At 36.6% G+C, this 20,326-nt stretch overlaps 1 protein-coding gene across 1 annotated transcript in view; it reads right to left on the reverse strand.

Annotated features, from left to right (window-relative positions):
* Window positions 1–2,256: 2,256 nt before the first annotated feature.
* Window positions 2,257–20,326, reverse strand: part of LOC124616422 (septin-7) — a 232,750-nt gene continuing 214,680 nt past the window's right edge. Inside the window, exons 9-10 of the mRNA XM_047144729.1 lie at window positions 18,677–18,840; window positions 2,257–4,959 (exon numbers count right to left, since the gene is read on the reverse strand). Of these exons, the coding sequence (XP_047000685.1) occupies window positions 4,911–4,959; window positions 18,677–18,840 (213 nt within the window). The 3' untranslated portion in view covers window positions 2,257–4,910. The remainder of the gene's footprint in view (window positions 4,960–18,676; window positions 18,841–20,326) is intronic.

Consider the following 20,326-nt stretch of genomic DNA (forward strand, 5'->3'; position numbering starts at 1 on the left):
TGCAACATCCCACTGTAGACTCTGATGAATTCACACTTCAGACTGTTCTTAGAGAAGAACACAACACATCCAGTTCCAGATGAACCTACGTTGAGAAAGAACTATTTATGTGTGTGCTACAAGGAGGTGCTAAACAAAATACAAACTAATGTTGCTGACTAGGTGTGTGTATCCACAGATGAAACCACCAATGCAGACATACATTATGTTGCAAATTTTATTGTTGGTGTTCTAAAAGTTGACAAGCATGTAGAAATGTTCCTTCTAATGTCTGGAGCTCTTGAGAGTTTAAACAACTTGACAACTATGATTTTGTTTGACAACCGTATGAAGCTGCTGTGGATGGTGTGAACAGAGACAATGTTTTAATGCTAGGAACAGATGGTGATTCATACATGGCTAAGGCAGACAAGGGTCTTCTGATTCTCTGCCCCAGTATGGTGTATAGCATTTGTCTTGCACGTGCATTACACACAGTTGCAGAAGAGGTGTGATGAGAGCAAATTAATTTCCTGTGGCAAGAAAATCTCTGCGAAAACTCCACTGTGGGTGCAGAAATTCATTGCCTCTCCACCCATCATCCTGTTCTTCCACGATGGGGTTCTTGGCCTGAAGCTGCTGAGTGTTACTGCACCAACTATGCCAAAATTAAGACAATTTGTTGTGAGTTTGATAGCAATAAATCAAATACTATTAAATACTATCAAAACAGCTACTAATTGTCAAATACACACTAATGAGTCTGGGAGTTATAGGTAGGCCCAAAAGCTGCTTTACTATTTATGTGAATGGAAGACCACAAACTAGCCTAATAGTTCCCAACCTGGGGGATAAAATGAAATTTTCTGAGCGGGTAAAAATCTAAATAATTTGATTCTGTTTCAAGTCACAGAACTAAATTATTTTCAAAACATCATTACTGTTATCACGTTTTTGTAAGACTCTAATATTGATTATTTAAGTTATCAGTAATTACTTTTCCTCAATTAGTAGCAGTCTAATGTACACACACACACACACACACACACACACACACACACACACACAAACTAAATATCATTCATCTTTCTTTCATGGCCGCATTTTAGGAGTGGATATACTGTTTGAACAATCCTGGATTCTGTTTGAACTGCTGTATGGCTCACATATTATTAGTAGGAATAGGAGATTAGTGTGTAATGTCCCATCAACATGAGGTCATCAGACACAGAGCACAAGCTCAGATTAGGGAAGGATGAGGAAGGAACCATCTCAGCATTTGCCCGAAGCAATTTAGGGAAACCTAAATCAGGATGGCCAGCCCTAGGTTTGAACCATCGTCCTCCCAAATGCGAGTCCAGTCACTACATCATTAGTGAGCATTTTGTTAAACAAAGGATACTGTTAATATTTCCAGAGATTTTTTCTTCTTTCCCAAAGATGAACATTTGTGTATTGTTTGAATTGCATTGGCATTAAACCATAGGTGCAACTGACACAATGTGTTAAAGTAGCATTTATATATGATTTCGTTTGAGTATGATTCTGACTCTTAGTTCATGCACACTTACAACTTTATGGCTCATACCTAAGTCTGCAATGAACGTGTTGATGTAAAACAGTAGGATTTATTTACACCAAGTAGAAAATTTTGAACTGTCCTCTACCCTGAATTTTTTATCGTACTGTAAGTAACCACAGATTTTGGTAGTGGCCTTAGTCACTCTTTTGCATTCATTTATATCATCAAAATAAACATTTGCTCAGATATATATTGTCTCCTAGATAATAATGCTAATTAACTTTAATAAACAACATCACAAATCATTGTTTGTGACTTTCAGATCACCTGACCTCAATTATAATCAGCACAATTGGTATGGCAGTGAGCAAGACATATTCATGTCTTGGGGCAAGTTTTAATCAGCCTACGAGTTTTGAGTGGTTATGGATCAGGGTAGCATTATTTCCATCTGTAATTTTGTATTTAACTTTCTGTGTATCATTATGTGCTTCATTCAGTTCAGGGTCTTTGTGGTACGGTATTTCATTTACACAAGGAAGTTATTGAACACCAAAGCCAACTTTATCTATTCAAATGAAAGGTGTCAAAATAAAATACAAGTGCCAAATTAAAAACCATACATAAACTAGGTATAAAGAGGCTGTAAAATAGATGACAATGCCATGTTGTTATTTTTAAGTGGGGGGGAAGGAGTTATCACACGAACATTAAATAATGAAACAAGGGCACAATCAAATTATTGTTGCAAATGATGAAAAATAATATCATTTATTGATACATTTCGTTTTTATATATTATAATATAATTTTGTGATTCTACAGTTAAATTACAATACAAAGCATATTAATGGTGATGTGAAAGTAATATATGCAATCTTGTAATTTATACATAGTCTCATAAAAATCCTATTTCTTACTATATAAAACTTCATGCGGAATAACAATATTCCATTAAAAAGGGAATGGGCGAAAATATTTTGTCTCAGCTATTGCCACCTAAACTAAATCGAAATTCGTAGCTTATTCATGGGTCCACACATTGTCACAAATGGAACACACAACGGTGTAAATAAGTCCCAAAAGCTTTGAACCACATTTATCACTTTGACACACACTGAGACATACAAAGCAGTTCTCATTAGACATGTGGGAAAATGTTCTAATTACTGGACACAGAGAAACATTTGGCACAGAATATCTGCAACCTGCAAACCACACAACATTTAAAATTAGAACCATGGTTTTATTTCCATAAAAGGTAATATTACAATTGGCTTGAAAATTTGTACTCAGGATGTACAAAATGAAAGCAAATACAAGAGTAGTTGTAAATTATTTCCTGCCTGACACAGAACTGACTTCTAATTACAAAATTGTCGATTGGACAGTAGTTTGAATTCTTATGAGCCAACATGGACAACAGCAAATTTGTACATATTTTAATATACACTGGCACAAGAAAATTACAGAACAGTGCAAATCAAAGCAATGACTAATATGAACAGATAAATTTGTTTAAAGTTCTCATTTAGAGCAATAACTAATAAGAAAAGAGAAGTATTTCTATTTATTCCAGAAAATATTTATGAAGAGGCACACAATTATAGAACACTATAGGCCCTTTTCTCATTTGACATTAGAATTGCAAAGACTTTATAACATTGTAAAATATTAAATATTTCTCAAAAAAAGGGAAAAAGACGGGGGAGGAGATGGGCAAGAATCAGTGAAATACTAATACAATATTCCATACTTATTGAATGCTCTAAAGGTAGCGTTTCTTATAGTTTCATAAATAAGGAGAGTGTAAGCGATGGTTAGCCTTTAGAAGGGTGAAGTACAAAATGTCAGTATGTATCTACCATAATATGACACCGGAGGTAAGAGATTTATATATAGCACTATTTTCTTCTTGAGGAGACAAATTCCACGCAACAGTGAAAACAAAATAGTTACAGTCAGTGGCCAAAAAAGGTGTGTACTGAATAAGGAAACACTGTTTCCTTGGAAGAAACCACAATGAAGATGTGAAACAGTATCACTGATTCAGGTGAGGCACTTATCTATACAGTGTCCACAGTGGTACTCAACCAATTATGCAGTCAACTGACTGTTTATGTGATTATGCTTGCTACAGAACTGTGACAACAGCCAAATCTGGTATGGATATTTCTGTAAAATATGCAACTGGAAATGTTCTCAAGAAACATATTCATTAATGAACTCAGAAAAAATGATACTATAGAAGGCCTACATCTGCAATTTTCTTGAATTCAGCTACAATTATTAGGAATCATACCAGCCAAGGTCTAATGTTTCAGTATGTGCAACATACAGAGCTCAAGGGATTTTCTCGTTCTTTGGGTGGAAGGCTGAGAACAGATTCTGCAGTCCGTTAAGAACTACTTTGATCTATCTTGATGTGGTCACAATGGAACCACAATGTACGATTTTAATGTATATGTCGAACAGCCACAAAGATACTAAACATTTTCTGAATGCCTCAAAAGGGCCTGAAGGCTCTGTTTCCCCGTCAATTACCTGAAATCTGAAGCGTGTTTTTTTTAAATAATGTAGTGGGACACTTAAGTTTGTTGGCTGTTCGAAACATTTAAAATGTTTGTGAGAGTATAAGGAAGTATCGATCATAACCCACCCATTCATCTCCTAGAAAGTTTAATCTGTATTTCCAACATGGAGCACTGCTTATGAAGCTTATCTGTTGTAGGAAATTCAGATATACTTACAGTCTCACTGCTCCAAAGGGTATTTATATACCAGTACTAGACCAATTTATAAAATTGTGTATTTACTGAAGAGGTACTTGAAAATTACTAATGCCTTCATCTAGGAAAGGATATATTCCTCATATACAAAGGAACTACAAATATGTAACTGTAGCATTACTGTTCAGTCTCACTTGTTTCACTTTTAGAAATTTTGCACTTTATTATGCATAATATTATTATTTTTGATAACCTAAATGCCAGTGAATGTCTGAAAGTTTACTAAATTTGAATCTATAGCTATTTTATTAATGCAGGCATTCATGGTCTTATCGCAACAGATATATGTACACCTGTTCTGTAAGATAATGAGATAAAAAATTGCTTTAACTGGCACTGTTCTTTATGAAAATAAAGTAGTTTGTACAGTAAGCAAGAAGGTAAAATGAGATCATAGAAGAAATAAAAGTTTTATCTGATAGGTTGTGGCCATGCATTAAACACTGTACAAAGGAAAGGCAGCTTAAGGAATTTCTTACAAATTACCAAAGAACGTAAATGGTAAAATATGCACACTGACAACGTATAAATAAATAAACAGTGAATCTTTTTTCTGCTTTACAACAACCTTAAACAAGTGATGAACGAAACCAGCACTGACTGTAGCTAGTTCTTGTAATACTAGAACAATCCTTTCTTCTTTTTATTTTTGTCTTTTCCATCCATTGTCCTGTAACAAATACAAAGTATCAATATCTGCTTGTATACCAAAACATACTGTGAAAGAAAAATAAAGTTCTTTCCATTATGAATATAATGAAATGGCACAGTGAAGCTCGAAATGTCAGTTTGACATTTGAGTTCCACTGCGGAATGTGACATTTTCTTTTGTCAGAAGGTGAGGAGTCACAAATCCCTGGGGAATTTGTAAAGTTGACTTTCCAAGGAATTCTCGGGGCCTATAACATTCCTAAATTACTGTAATAGTTTTTGTGTTATTTTTCATAAAAATAATGTTAGACACTATAAGATTTTTAAATAAAAGTGCTAATGTCTTGCTGAATTTAGGCTGGATATTCACAGGATAGATGGTAGCAAGTGACCATCAACAGTGTGAAAAAGAGGTGGGCAATGGAAGGCAGACAGGGAGATGGGGGCTGTCTATTCTTCATGATGAACACAACTACATTGCTTGCTTTTATTTAATCTTTATTTATAAATGACATCAAATAATTAAATTTCTATTATGAACACTGTACTGGTTGCCCTGGGGAGAACAATATTTATTCATTTGGAATTACGCAGTGCAATGAATTAAGACTTTTGTGATTCTTGAAAGACATACGTAAAAATGTACAGAAAAAACATTTATCATTCAACATAACTGTATTTACAACAACATCGCTCTAAGGTGTGTATTATTCTTTGTTCTATGTGAAAAATATTAATAACTGTGAAACAGTCGAATGACTGTATATAATTAACTACTCTGGTCTTGATCTTGGATGAGGATGGACACGAGACACATTGTAAGTGTACATACATTGCATTTTGGTTAAATATATGTGTTTATTTGATCTTAAAACCTTTATTTATGTATCTTTAGCATCCCTGCTTGTTAGGAAACTGATGACTTAATTTTTTCAGAGTATCAGAATGTACAATAGAGCACAAACCTACAATTGTCAGCAGCCATTTGCACGGCCACAACATTTTGCTTGAATACTACCAATATCAAAAACAAAGAGCTACAGAAATAACTTACAATGTTTGCATTTTAATCAATTATTTAACTTCAGGCTTGTTTTAATTTATCTGCGAAGTTTAACAGCAGTTTTTATTGAATTCTTGAGGTTGCCGCAAAATGACTATCTTTTATCTCAGCTACATAAATTTACAGAAATTAACTTACTCTGAAGTGATCTGTGATAAATATGTTACACAATAATATTTCTCTAGGTGAACCCATGTCATTAAAGCAATATCAATGAAATTGCAATGTAAAAAGAACATGAGATATTGCCAACATATGAGCTAGTATGGTGCTTCACACTGCTCTTTACATATTTCATATTGCAGCATTAAACCATCTAATAATATTTCCATAAGAAAAAAACTGTGTAATGTGCCTGTGATAAGTTGTGTAGTCATTTTAGTGTGTGTGCCGTCATTTGATGTGTAACTATACAAATATGTGCCTACAAATCATAGTTTAATGAACTGCACATGTACACACAATTAAAGCACACCATCACTTGATGTACAGAACAGAACACAACATACATATTAAAAGCAACACAACACTTTACGAAAAAATTTACAACTTTTTTAATACAAAGCATCTGAGATTTTAAGAAACTTCAATACATTTGTGAAGAAGTAGCTAGAAAATAAAATTGCTTTTGAATATGTTACTATCTTAAAGCTTTTTCTATCTTAAATGGATCTAGCTCATACAAAACTCTAATTAGCAATATGTTTTAGTCAATTATCTGCCTAATAAATTTACATTTTTGCTTAATGGAAATTATTAACAGAAGTGTTCATTATTTCAACAATGGCTTCTATGTCATGATTTGCTGCTAATGTGTCAGTGTTATAGTAGAGAAGTCTCCCACATATATTTGAATTGTGCAAACAACACATGGCTGTATTTAATACAGAAAGATAGAACCAGCTGCAGTTTTATGAAATCCTCCACATTTATAAATAACAAGGATAGTCTCACCAGCACACACTTATATTTAAACTTCCAAATCACCTGATTACAAATGAGTAACTGGTAAGCGTTTCCACAAAAGGGTGTCACTTTTATATCAAAAGAAACAAAATTCTGAACTGGCAGTTTTATATGCCTAGTTTAGGATGTTTATACATTCATCGTGTGCTGTGTTATATACCATGACAACCCCTACTCCAAAAACATACGTCTTTCACGTTTGGACTTGGTTCTTGTATATAGTATCACATTATGTACTTTTTCTAAAAAAGATCTTGCATCAGTGTCTCAGAAGAAACTGATGTTGAGGTCTCATATGAATGAGTAAGTTCATCCATATATCAAATATCCGAGCTCAGAGAACTTGATGAGCTGCAGAAGAGGAAGAAATTACAAAGAAGTACAAGCAAAAAAATTGTGCTCAAATTTTAACTGCAAATTAAATAATGCGGAATAGACTTGTTCCACTGTGGTTTTATTAGTCGCTAACACTCACTCGCTCACTAACAAAACTTAACTACTGTATAACACTGTACACACAACAACAACAACACTGAGACTTACAGTGAATCCAAGACAATTCATTATTCTTGGTCTATGCATTTCCATGTTTATGAATAAGTCAACTTTAACAATATTAGAGAAAGGATAGATAACTGCTCACTATAAAGATGACCTGGTTAGTTGCAGACAGGTAGAATGAAAAGACTGTTACATATTATAGCTTTCGGCCAATGCCTTCTTCAGCTAAAGGAGCTGCTGGTGGTAGCAGTCATGTGTGCATGACCTGCTTGCTTGTGGGAGTTTGTTGTGGTTTTTCTTTGCTGAAGAAAGCTTTGGCCGAAAACTGTAATGTGTAACAACAGTCTTAACATAGTGTCTGTAACTCAACAGGTCATCTTTATGGCAAGTAGCAATTTACCCTTTTCGTATTCCAACCTGGAGCTTCCATTGTTTAAGTCCTCTTCAGCTTTTACTGTTCTGTAATCCTCAGTCGCATGTAATATGTTGCTGATTTTCTTGTTAGTTCTTCCTACATACAACTAACTTTCCTATTCCATGTGTGTTTCACATTCATATTCTAAAAGGCAACATCAGTTACCAGTCCAACATGAAAAAAAAGTATACATATAGATAGTACCGGGTGATCAAAAAGTCAGAATAAATTTGAAAACTGAATAAATCACGGAATAATGTAGATAGAGAGGTACAAATTGACACACATGCTTGGAATGACATGGGGTTTTATTAGAACCAAAAATATACAAAAGTTCAAAAAATGTCCGACAGATGGCGCTTCATCTGATCAGAATAGCAATAATTAGCATAACAAAGTAAGACAAAGGAAAGATGATGTTCTTTACAGGAAATGCTCAATATGTCCACCATCATTCCTCAACAATAGCTATAGTTGAGGAATAATGTTGTGAACAGCACTGTAAAGCATGTCCGGAGTTATAATGAGGCACTGGCGTCGGATGTTGTCTTTCAGCATCCTTAGAGATATCGGTCAATCACGATACACTTGCGACTTCAGGTAACCCCAAAGCCAATAATCGCACAGACTGAGGTCTGAGGACCTGGGAGGCCAAGCATGACGAAAGCGGCGGCTGAGCACATGATCATCACCAAACGACGCGCGCAAGAGATCTTTCACGCGTCTAGCAATATGGAGTGGAGCACCATCCCGCATAAACATCATACGTTCCGGCAGGTGTTTATCAGCCAGGCTGGGGATGATGCGATTCTGTAACACATCGGTGTACCTCTCACCCGTCACGGTAGCAGTTATGAAACCAGAATCACTCATTTCCTCGAAGAAAAAATGCTCGATAATGGTAGATGTGGTAAATCCAATACATACCGTGACTTTCTCGTCGTGCTATGGAGTTTCCACGACAGTTCTAGGATTTTCGGTAGCCCAAATTCTGCAGTTGTGGACGCTGACAGACCCTCGGAGAGTGAAATGAGCTTCGTCGGTCCACAACACGTTACTCAACCAATTGTCATCTTCCGCCATCTTTTGAGACGTCCACATGGCAAATGCTCTCTGCTTCTAGGTTAGGTTAGGTTAGGTTAGGTTAGGTTAGTTGCCAGGTAACAGTTCATGATGCCGATGGATTTTGTACGGATAGCATTGGAGGGTACGCCTCAGTGCCAACCAAACAGTAGTGTATGGAATGCCAGTGCGACATGCGACTGCACGAGTGCTGACTTCCCCGTGCATAGACGAACCTGCTAATCTCCATTTCTTCCTGAACTGTCTCAGCAACATTACGCCTTGTGCTCGGTCGGCCACTACAGGGTCTATCGTCTAAACAACCCACGGCTTTGAACTTCGAAATCATTCTCGCCACAGCTGCAATTGTCAACGGACCTTTACCCGTTCGAATCCCCTTCCTATGGCGATAGTATCTTAACGCTGAACTAGCGTATTCCCCATTCAGATAATACAGCTTCACTAAAAGCGCCTTTTCTGGTATCGTCATCATGCTGTGACTCCTGGCGCATCTGATTCTCTCTCTCATTACAGCTCCTTTTATACACGATTGTCATATGCAGTCACTGACGTTTTGCTGTCCAGCACTATCTGTCGGACATTTTGCGAACTTTGTTTTTGTTCTAATAAAACCCCATGTCATTCCAAGCATGTGTGTCAATTTTTACCTCTCTATCTACATTATTCAGTGGTTTATTAAGTCTTCAAATTTATACTGACTTTTTGATCACCCGGTATATACACTGAATTGCCAAAGAAACTGGCATAGGCACGTGTATTCAAATACAGAGATATGTAAACAGGCAGAATATGGTGATGTGTTCAGCAATGCCTATATAAGACAAGAAGCGTCTGGCGTAGTTGTTAGATCAATTATTGCTGCTACAATGCCAGGTTATCAAGATTTAAGCGAGTCTGAACATGGTGTTGTAGTCGGCGCACGAGCATTGGGACACAGCATCTCCAAGGTAGCGATGAAGTGTGGATATTCACATATGACTATTTGTGTACCGTGAATAGCTGGAATCCGGTAAAACAACAAATCTCCAACATTGCTGCAGCCAGAAAAAGATCCTGCAAGAATGGGAACAACAACGACTGAAGAGAATTGTTCAACGTGACAGAAGTTCAACCCTCCCACAAATTGATTCAGATTTCAATGGGGGGCCATAAACAAGTGTCAGGGTGTGAAACAAAACATCACCGATATGGGCTTTTGGAGCTGAAGTCCCACTAGTGTACCTTCGATGACTGCACGACACAAAGCTTTACGGATGACAGGTATGTTAGCTTTCTGTCTGATCACCTGCATCCATTCATATCCACTGTGCATTCCAACAGACTTGGGCAATGCCAGCAGGACAATGCAACACCCCACACATCCAGAATTGCTACGAAGTGGCTACAGGTACACTCTTTTGAGTTTAAACACTTCCGCTGGCCACTAAACTCCCCAGACATGAACATTATTGAGAATATCTGGGATGCCTTGGAATGTGCTGTTCAGAAGAGATCTCCACCCCCTCATACCCTTACAGATTTATGGACAGCCCTGCAGGATTCATGGTGTCAATTCCCTCCAGCACTACTTCAGTTGAGTCCATGCCACATCGTGTTGTGGCACTTCTGCGAGCTCACGGGGGCCCTACATGATGTTAGGCAGGTATACTAGTTTCCTTGGCTTTTCAATGTATTTAATCACTGATGATGCCTTTCAGAAAAATAAAGGCAAGACACGGATGGAATGAGAAAATGTGTTTTATTCAATTTTATACAAACAGACAATGTGGAAATTAACAACAGAAAATCTGTCATTTACACATTCTCTTGGTTTTAGTAACTTAGTGCTGCCATCTCTCGGTTTTATTAATTTAGTGCTGCCACAATGAGATCTGATACTATGTCCAATAAAATTATGAGATACACTTTCAGGAAGTAAAATTCCTAACACAGTACTGCCATTAGATCCTCACAAAAGTGAAAGATACTATTCTAGTTTTCAGAACTATTGGTTCTTTCTTCAGAAAAGTTAAAACAAGGAGGAGCAGACACACGAGGCCCCACTGTGAAAGTGACCTACCTACGGCAGGACGGTGGGATTCAAAGTCACTCTTGTCCGAACTACAGTAGGGTCCTTCTCACCTGCCCCTTGTCCAATCTATCCCCCTTCCCCGTGTATTTTTATGTACATATTTTTGCCAGTATTAAGAATTTTGCCTCCTGGAGTTCTGTCTCATAATTTTATTACTTTCTTTTCGATATAGTTAGCACTATGCAATAATCACTCCCAAGTGGTATGTTAAATCAATGCCATTCTGGACACACTTTTGTCATGTATTTAATTGTTAGGTCTAGCCAACATTTTTTTTTTTTTTTTTTTTTTTTTTTTACCACTATGAGAGTTGACTATAGCCCATTCATTCTGGTGGGTTATATTATATAAACATTTGGAAATGACTTCCATGCAAAAATGTGCAGTAATAAAAACAAAATAATGAGTATATTTTAACCTGCACAATGGCAGCTAGAACGGTAGAATGTTCTGTCTCTTCTGTAGGTAACATACATACCAATAATTTTACTGTTTTGTATGACAGCGATACAGTTGAAGCAATGCTCCTGCAGTAAAATGTATGGTAACATTAAAATGGAACCAATCCACATTCATTTAAAAACTTTGTAGTAAATTACAGAACGTGAAACAGAAAATCCTATCCCCACTGTGACCCTGCAGCCCATGAAGTCAGAACTGAGCTACTGAACAGTTGTTAACAGTGCCTGTGTTGGGCAATTAAAAAATTAAATGGTCAACAGCCAACATAACTTGAAGCATAAGGCTATACTCACAAAACAAATTCCCTGTAACATTCCTATAGAAATTGTGGAGAATCTCTGAAATACAGCAACAGAGAACCATTTTTATGTCTCTCCTCACATAAGTAAGAAGTTCAGTTTCTCAAGAAGTCTTCAAACTAATTTAATAACTACTTTGATAGCCCATAAGTAGGCAGCAGTTTAAAGTAGTACTGTTTCTTTGAAATCAAGAAAAATGCTACCAGTTTGGGCTCCAGTTATTTAGGGCCTTCGTGGTCTTGTGAACAAGAACAAGAAGCAGAGTTCAACACAACTAATTCTTGCAGAATCTATCTTGACTCATTCAGAGACATTGTTTGGTCATTGAAAAATTTATTTTATGACTGCACAGCTCATGTTTCTCAATTCTTAATTTTACAATGCACTGGTGTTAGTGATAGAGATCTGGAGTTCTGTGCATTTCTTACAGAGTAACTGTTCAAATCAGTTTTTTGAATTTAAAGAACTAATAGAGGTTTATTAGTGTAGTAATGATCATCACTATGGGAATGTACCTAGAAGGGAAAAGCTGCTACTAAAATTTGTGGAATAAATCTGTAAATTGTGATTTATTTATATCAAGTTACAAAATTCATAAATTTAATGAAACTATGCATCCAAGCTGTGAGAAGCAATCAAATCAACGTTACGCAAAACATGTAAATGAGTGAGTTTTACACCCAACTTCATATTCATAGATAAAAAAAAAATCTTTCGTAAAAAGTAAAATATTGTAAAATAATAAAAACTTTTAACTTTGAATAAAGAAGTTGTGTAACCAGTTCAATCGGAGTCTTTTCACATCACAATTGTCAAGATGCCTAGTTACAGTAGTTTGAGGTCATTCCCAGTCAGCTCGTTGTAAGAGGAGGATGGTTTGCACTGTCCAGCCAAATGCAGATTTCTTTATTTCAGTTTGTGAATTAAATTATGTTTGGAGTAAAACAATCAGAAAATGGTGTTTCGTAATTATTACATAAACCCAGCAAAAATAAGTTCTCATTGTTGCAGAGTCAAACTCAAGAAGAAAAAGAAGATAGTGTACAATGAACAACAACATCGATGACTTTTCAACTTCAGCAACAATACAGTATCTTATACAGGATGTCCCACTCGAAAAAGGCCCCACAAACATGTAGTAATTCCGCTGAAATTGCACCACATAATTTGTGACGTTTGACATGGCAATACTGCACTCTGCAACGTCATCTGACGCTACAGTGTTTCCACGTGTTGCTGTGACTGGAGCTCAGGGTTGGGCTGTTTGGGGAAGGAGACCAGACAGCGAGGTCATCGGTCTCTTTGGATTAGGGAAGGACGGGAAGGAACATGGCCCTGCCCTTTCAAAGGAACCATCCTGGCACTTGCCTGGAGCGATTTAGGGAAATCACGGAAAACCTAAATCAGGATGGTCGGACGTGGGATTGAACCGTCGTCCTCCCGAATGCAAGTCCACTGACTGGAGCTCAGTGCTCAGTGTTTAGTGACAACTTATCACTATTCTGTCGAAGAATGCGTGTTTCTTGTGAAACAGTATTGGATAACTGGTTCCATTAAGACAGGACAGAGGTTTCCTGAACGATTTGGTGACCAGCATGTACCGTTACCGTCTAAATGCTGTATAAAAAAGTTAGTGAACAAGATGGAGAGTGGTGGAATGGTGTTGGATCTTCACAATGGAGGATGGCTGCCATTATAGGAAGAAAAAGTGACTGACATGAAACAAGGATTGTTGGCCTGTCCTGCAAAATCTAGGTTGAATGTCACAGAATACATCACAGCTGGCATGTATCCATACACATTTACAGTTCTTCAGGGACTGAATGACAATGATAAAAACAAAACACATTACACTGTGCAGTTGGTTTCAGCGATTTACTGCTCAGAGGCCAGGAATATCGAAGTACACATGGTTCATTGATGAGGCATGGTTCCACCTCTCTGGCTGTGTAAACTCTCAGAATAAATGTTTGTGGTGTAATGAAATCCACATGCACTGGTCGAGCAACCCCTGCATTCACAAAAGATTGGCGTGTTCTGTGCAATATCACATCATCGGACCAACTTTTTATAAGTCTACTGTGACAAGTGCAGTTTACATCAAAATGTTTCGAGAATTTGTGAACCAGCTGGACGATGAACTTACCCTTGGCTGGTACGAACAGGATGGTGGCACATGCCATATGTCTTGAGTGAACCTGGCTAAGATTGAATCGCTTTTCCTTGGCAGCATGATTTTGAAAGGACTGTTGCCCCAAGGTCACCTGATTTAACACCACCTGACTTTATCCTCTAGATTGACCTACAAGGCAATGTCTGTAGGAACAAATCACACAACTTAGAAGATTCGCAAGAGAATATCATCCGTGAAAACCAGGCAGTGATGCCAGAGGTTCTGACAGCAACATTTGAGAATCTGCACCGTTGTGTTCAATTCTATTTACAAGTCGAGTCAGTTACTTCCAGCAACTTTTGTGATTCACCTTTATTTCCCCATGTACAAGGTATGACATATCCATTGCATTTCATTTCCTGAATTTTATGCAAAGCCTTTAACCCTCCTAATACCGTGGGGTCTGTAATGGCCCCAGACCGTAATTTTCTGTAAAATATACCTTATTTCCCATTCCTAAAAATTACGAAAAATTCTGACTTTTCCTGAATTAAGTAATGGGTTCGTAATATATTGATAAACTTTTTGAAAATAGTTTTGCAGAAAATCAGGAGAGAACCACTGAGTACCATTGGGGTTAAATGCAATCCCATTTCTCTCTTGCGGTATTACTACCCAATAATGCTGCATTGAATCCCTAACTGTTGCTGTATTTCCTTTTTTTTTTTTTATTCTTGTAAATATTGTTGTAACGTGATTGTTATCAATACTTTATAAGCAGACAGTTATTTGTTCCATACAAGTGGAGACTACTATTGTGTGTTGCATTTAGCGGAAACTGTCTCGTCACCTTTCCGAAGACGAAGTGCTTGAAATATTACTGCAAGTTAATCCTCTATCTGGAGAATCAAATAGTGATATCAGCGATATAGTTTCTGATGTCTCATGCAGCGATGGGGAAATTGACGTCTTAGAAGAGAATATTCCTCAATCAGACGGAAGTTCAGAAGAAAATACGGACAGCGCAGATGTCCATCCTGAACAGGACATAACACATATTTCTGACTGTTATGTGTAAGTACACATTGTATTTTTGTAAATGTGAATTAGGGTCTAGCGCCAAGATATACCCTTTGTATTTTTTATTTTTTTATTTTGTGTAGGTCTAAAAACAAAGAAGAATTGTGGCACAAACACAAGTTGAGAAGAGCTTGTGGAAGAGAAGAGAGATAATGCGAGTAAAGCCAGGTCCAACAAAATTCGCAGTGAAAAATGTAGACTCCATAGAATCAGCTTTTCAGTTGTTTCTTAGGAGAAACATTGTTGATGTAATTTTAAAGTGGACTAACAAAGAGGGTAGTCTTGTTTACGGTAGTAAATGGAAACCAGTAGATGACATTGACCTGAAGTGCTTTATCGGTGTCTTGATCCTAGCAGGTGCTTACAAGGCGCATAATGAAGCAGTTACATATCTGTGGAACAAAGAGGATGGTAGACCCATTCAGAGACATGCTGTAAATCTATTTTTCTCAGGATGTCTTGAGTAAAATTTCCTATCTTGAAGCCCATTCTTTCTGATACCTTCATCCTCCCAACATTCCCATAATTAAATACAATAACTGCATCATAAATTGCAATTCTGACAACTGTAGCAGATGCAAATGTGTTTTTAGGGCATTGTTTCCATATGAGTGAATTCAGAGACTCATTTGGATTTTGGGTTTTGCCATGAACACACTTTTTGAGAAGTGCAGGATCGGCCAGAAACTTGTAAGTGGGCTTCAAAAGATCCAGGATACAATTTGGAAGCCTCTCCTTGTGAATATAGGAGTTGTTATCCCTCCAAGCTTGTAGATATTTACACCAGCTAACGTGGCACAGATTACAAATAGGGTGTTCATCTGTTGACAACATATGGAAATATGTAGCCCATACTGCACTTTTCATGTCATTTACCTGGATAGGTTCTGTCTGATAGCCTTGCCATAATACACTTGAAGAGAGTCTATCATCTTCTTTGTGAGTCTGTTGTTGTCCACCAATGCCCTCTCCATCTTCCAACTTTTTGCCCTTCATGTCACTGACAAGTTTCCTCAATCTTCATCCCATTCTCTTCTAGATGTGACCTATGCATTCAAGTTTCTCAATTGAAAGTTCTCCATAAGGTTTGCTCTCATTCACATACTTGAATGCACTGGAGCCACCATCCCCAAGGTATTTCACATATCTGACACCACGTTCCTTGACAGATCTCTTAAAAAATAATTTGCATACCAGCTCCTTCCATTCCACCACTAGCACCAGAAAATGTTTTGCTGCAGTTATGTCCTTTTACATCTTCTTCACATTTTCCACTAAGTGCACAGTTGTGGCGGAATTTGCTCATAACTTGAACATCTAGTACCTTCCCTGTGTCAATACTTATGAGACAACAAGATCTGTTCTAACATGACCAAAATCGTTCTCATCTAACGGGTCATTGTCTGCAATAGCTTCTACTGTAGCTGCTATCATACTGTCCTCACACACACCAGAAATTATGTTTTCCAGTACAATTTATTTGTGGAAATCTCAGACATGGCGCTGGCATATTCATTATTCCACACAAGAAATTTCCCCCTTCTCTCCCAACTCCAATGCACCTCAGTCCATAGGTAAATCTCATATTACCTTCATAGTACCAATTTCTACATTTAAAAGTTTTGAATGAGCTATCAGTATCGCATTTTTTGCACACAATATGCAGATTGGCTGCCAGGCCTACTCCCTTGCCATCATCTATAATCTGAATGTTATCACTACCACACATCTTACAAAGCCAAGAAAATTTCACTGCTGCAGTCAATAATTCAAGGTCAATTAATCTAAATCCAGTGTACCGAGATTCATTACTGTAGTACGCGTCATTCACCTCACCAATTTTTCGCTTGGAGCTGCTAGGAGATGAGTTCATATTTTCAGTAGATGTTCTTACTTTGGACGTAGCTTCATTTTTAGTTTGTCGTCATTTCTCACGTCTTCCATTCACGAACTTATTCAAATGCAGTTTATCCAGTTTTTTATACACTCTTTGTGATCGTGGCATAACTGAATGAAGAAAGAATCGAACAATTGTGTAAATCTCAGTCAGTATCACAAGTCAAAAAAAGAATTGGCTCATCAAAAACTATGCAGCTAGTTTGTTATTGATTATAAGATATGGAACAGAGTCAAAGATGATCTATAAAACCAAAGAGTATGTACCACAGCCTTCTACATGTATCCTACACATGTTTGGTTGAAAGTAATACACAGAATCGTTGTTCACTGAGCTGGTATTGAAGTGGTGCTTCAAAATGTGGGCATAGAGGGAGGCCGCATCACACTTTTAATTAATTTTCAGGCACTTCAGATGCGATTTCAACATTGAAACTTTGGGAACTTATTGTCCACGAGTTGTACTAATAAATAAAAATTAATCGAAAATGGACATTTTTGGTCAAGTTCATCAACGTTCCCCCTTAATGTTTTACGCGTACAAAGATAAGGGCTTCCTGCATCATAGCAGCTGCCAAAGCACAGTAGTGCCTGTTATCTGGCGCTCTCTGACGACTACTGAAACGAAGCTATTTCTAACAGGTCATGGGAAAATATTGCGAATGGTGGTTTGAAAAGCATTACTTTCAAAGTAAATTTCCTTTTACGCAAGTTGAACTATGTGCGAGAATATACGATGAATTTCTTAAATCGTATAGCGTTTGATGACGAGCCACTTAGAAGTATTTCGAGCCCAGATCAGGCATTCATGTCGTCATTATGAGCAAATTGATGTAGTGATATGGGAAGCTCTCTCTCCTCTGTGGTAGCTAATTTATTTGTGGAAAACTTGGAGGACATGTCACTGGACTCTGCTAAAATTTTTACTGGCACATTTGTGTGATATATCTTTAAGTGTAACAAGTGCTAAGGATATCAACATTATATGTCAAAGCTTAGCTTCTCTTACAGCTTATTAACCTTAGAGACCAATATTATAGGTGAAAGCTTTGCTTTTCTTGTAGCAACACTATGTATATTAATTTAAAACATTAACTTTTCCTGTTTGTGTTTCCACACTACTTAACAAGGATGCTGTTATTAGCTGACTGCATCACGTGTCCTATGGTCTGAATATCCGCTATCACTGGCTGGCAGGATCACGTGACATGAGCTATGACTGGCTTACAAAAGCCCATCGCAATCTCGATTACAATGGTTCGAAAAGTAACATGCAGTGTTTGGTGGAATTCGAATTTATACTTTCATAATATGAAAATATGCAGCATACATGTTGCTGCACATCAAAAATCTCCCCAAAAGGAGATTTCTTCCCCGAGTTTCGTTTTCTAAAGTGCTGGGAAATTCTACTCCCGTGCATTAAAGCATAACCATTCAAAGAATATAAGTTTTACGGTTCTGAGGGAAAATATACTGTCACTTACTAACATGGAGAAAGTGTGTTTTCATCCATGAGAAAGTGTATTTTTAACTGTGAAATCCGGGAAAAATTTGGGAATTTTTTTTCCTTGTCCGCGTATACATCCTGTAATACAAATACTGGAATTGTTAACAGAATTGTTAATAAACACTTTAAAAAATTTCTGGAGAGAGATGATTGCACAATACAGTGCTTTGTGAATAGCACAGTGATAAGCAAAGTTACATTTAGTATGTAACAACAGTACTTTTCAAAGTTAATGACAACTGGAACAAGTAGAAAATTGAATTTACTTATTTGAACTTACTCCTTTGAGTTGGCCTCCAGACTTCTCCTCCTGAGATCCTCCAAAGACACATTGTTTGTCTGCTCCCACATTTGTTTCTCCTTTTCAAATTCTCGTCTTTTCTCCTCAAGTTCTTTCACTTGCTGTTCATAAGTTTTCCTCATTTGTTCATGCCGACGCTGAAGCTACAGAAACAAAGTTGATCTTGTAATATTATTTTTATTAAAATGATAAAAATACATATATCAATAACAAGAAGCAACTATGTGGTCATTTCTTAAGAAATACTAAATAAATTACGAATGTCTAAGTAGTTGGAAGTGGTTCCAATTACTATTTGTCTAAAATTAAAATGAAACTTTTACTGGGTAAAAACCCAAGAAGATAACAGAAATTAATAAAAGAGATTGCAAGTTCTGCAAGAATGCAAATAATAATTTAGGAATATACCTAATAGCAGAGTCATTCAGTCATTACCTTCAATCCTACATTATTTAAAATTCTTCACAAACAGATTTATCAAGGAATAAATTGAAGAATATTAATACAGAAGGAACAACAACAACAACAACAACAACAACAACAACAACAACGAGTTAGCTGGAAATAAAAATACAATATACTGGAATCAAGAAAGTGGAAAAGCAGTAAAAGAAATATCAGGAATAACTGGAAAGTTCTGGAAACACTGAACATTATGTGCAATTAAAACAACAAAGAAAAGAAACATCTTTGATAACATAGAAAAATCAAAATTTCATCTGAAAATTCACGAGTTGTTAAAATGCAAGAATACTTAAAAATTATTCCAGAGATTTTTGTCAGACTTTCAAAAATAAACACTGAAAATTTTGAAATACTTGCAAAATAGTTTGATGAACTGTTAAACTGCCCAGATCCAACTCATAAATTAGGATTTTCAGATTTTTGTGAGAAGGAAGAGGAAGATATGCTACCAAACACTACAGAAATCACAAAAATAATTTAAACTCTCAAAAACAAGAAAATCAGTCGAAAGATTCCACAACAGCTACAATCACTTCTGTAATGGTCATAAACAATGATTATAAAAGACCTGCAAATAGTTTTTGAAGAAACACAGAAAACATAAAATATTCCAAAAAAATAGAAAGTTGCCCTAATAGATACTCTTCATAAGAAAGGCTACTTGCAGATAAAGTCTCAAAAGTAAAGTTTGTGGATGAAATTAAGAGTGTGTCACGTATCACCATTTAAACTCTGAAGACAGAAACTACGTACTTAAGTAAACAGCCTGCCATTTGCAGTTTATTTTGCTGTGCTATCTGAAAATCCAACAGATGCAGAAATAAAAGTCAGTCAGAAGAGCAGCTTTAAAAATCTCTGCTGTCAAAAACATATACAATGCCCTAAAATATTTAGACGGATCGACAGTAGTCAAATAGCAAAGGTAAGATAGCTCAAGCATTTATGAGAGGGAATTAAAAAGAAGGGGGGGGGGGGGGCGCTTGGAAAATCTGCCATAAATGAAACAATTCATAGAATGGAAAGGGACATAGAACAACAAAAAATATTTATAATACAAAGTCCACATCAAGAACTACAGTACTAAAGTATTCCAACATGGTAGTGAAATCAGAATGCACCTACACAAGTACTGATTTATAAATTAGATTAACTGTAAATATCGAA

Source organism: Schistocerca americana, chromosome 5, assembly GCF_021461395.2.
Source record: "Schistocerca americana isolate TAMUIC-IGC-003095 chromosome 5, iqSchAmer2.1, whole genome shotgun sequence".
Taxonomy (NCBI): domain Eukaryota; kingdom Metazoa; phylum Arthropoda; class Insecta; order Orthoptera; family Acrididae; genus Schistocerca; species Schistocerca americana.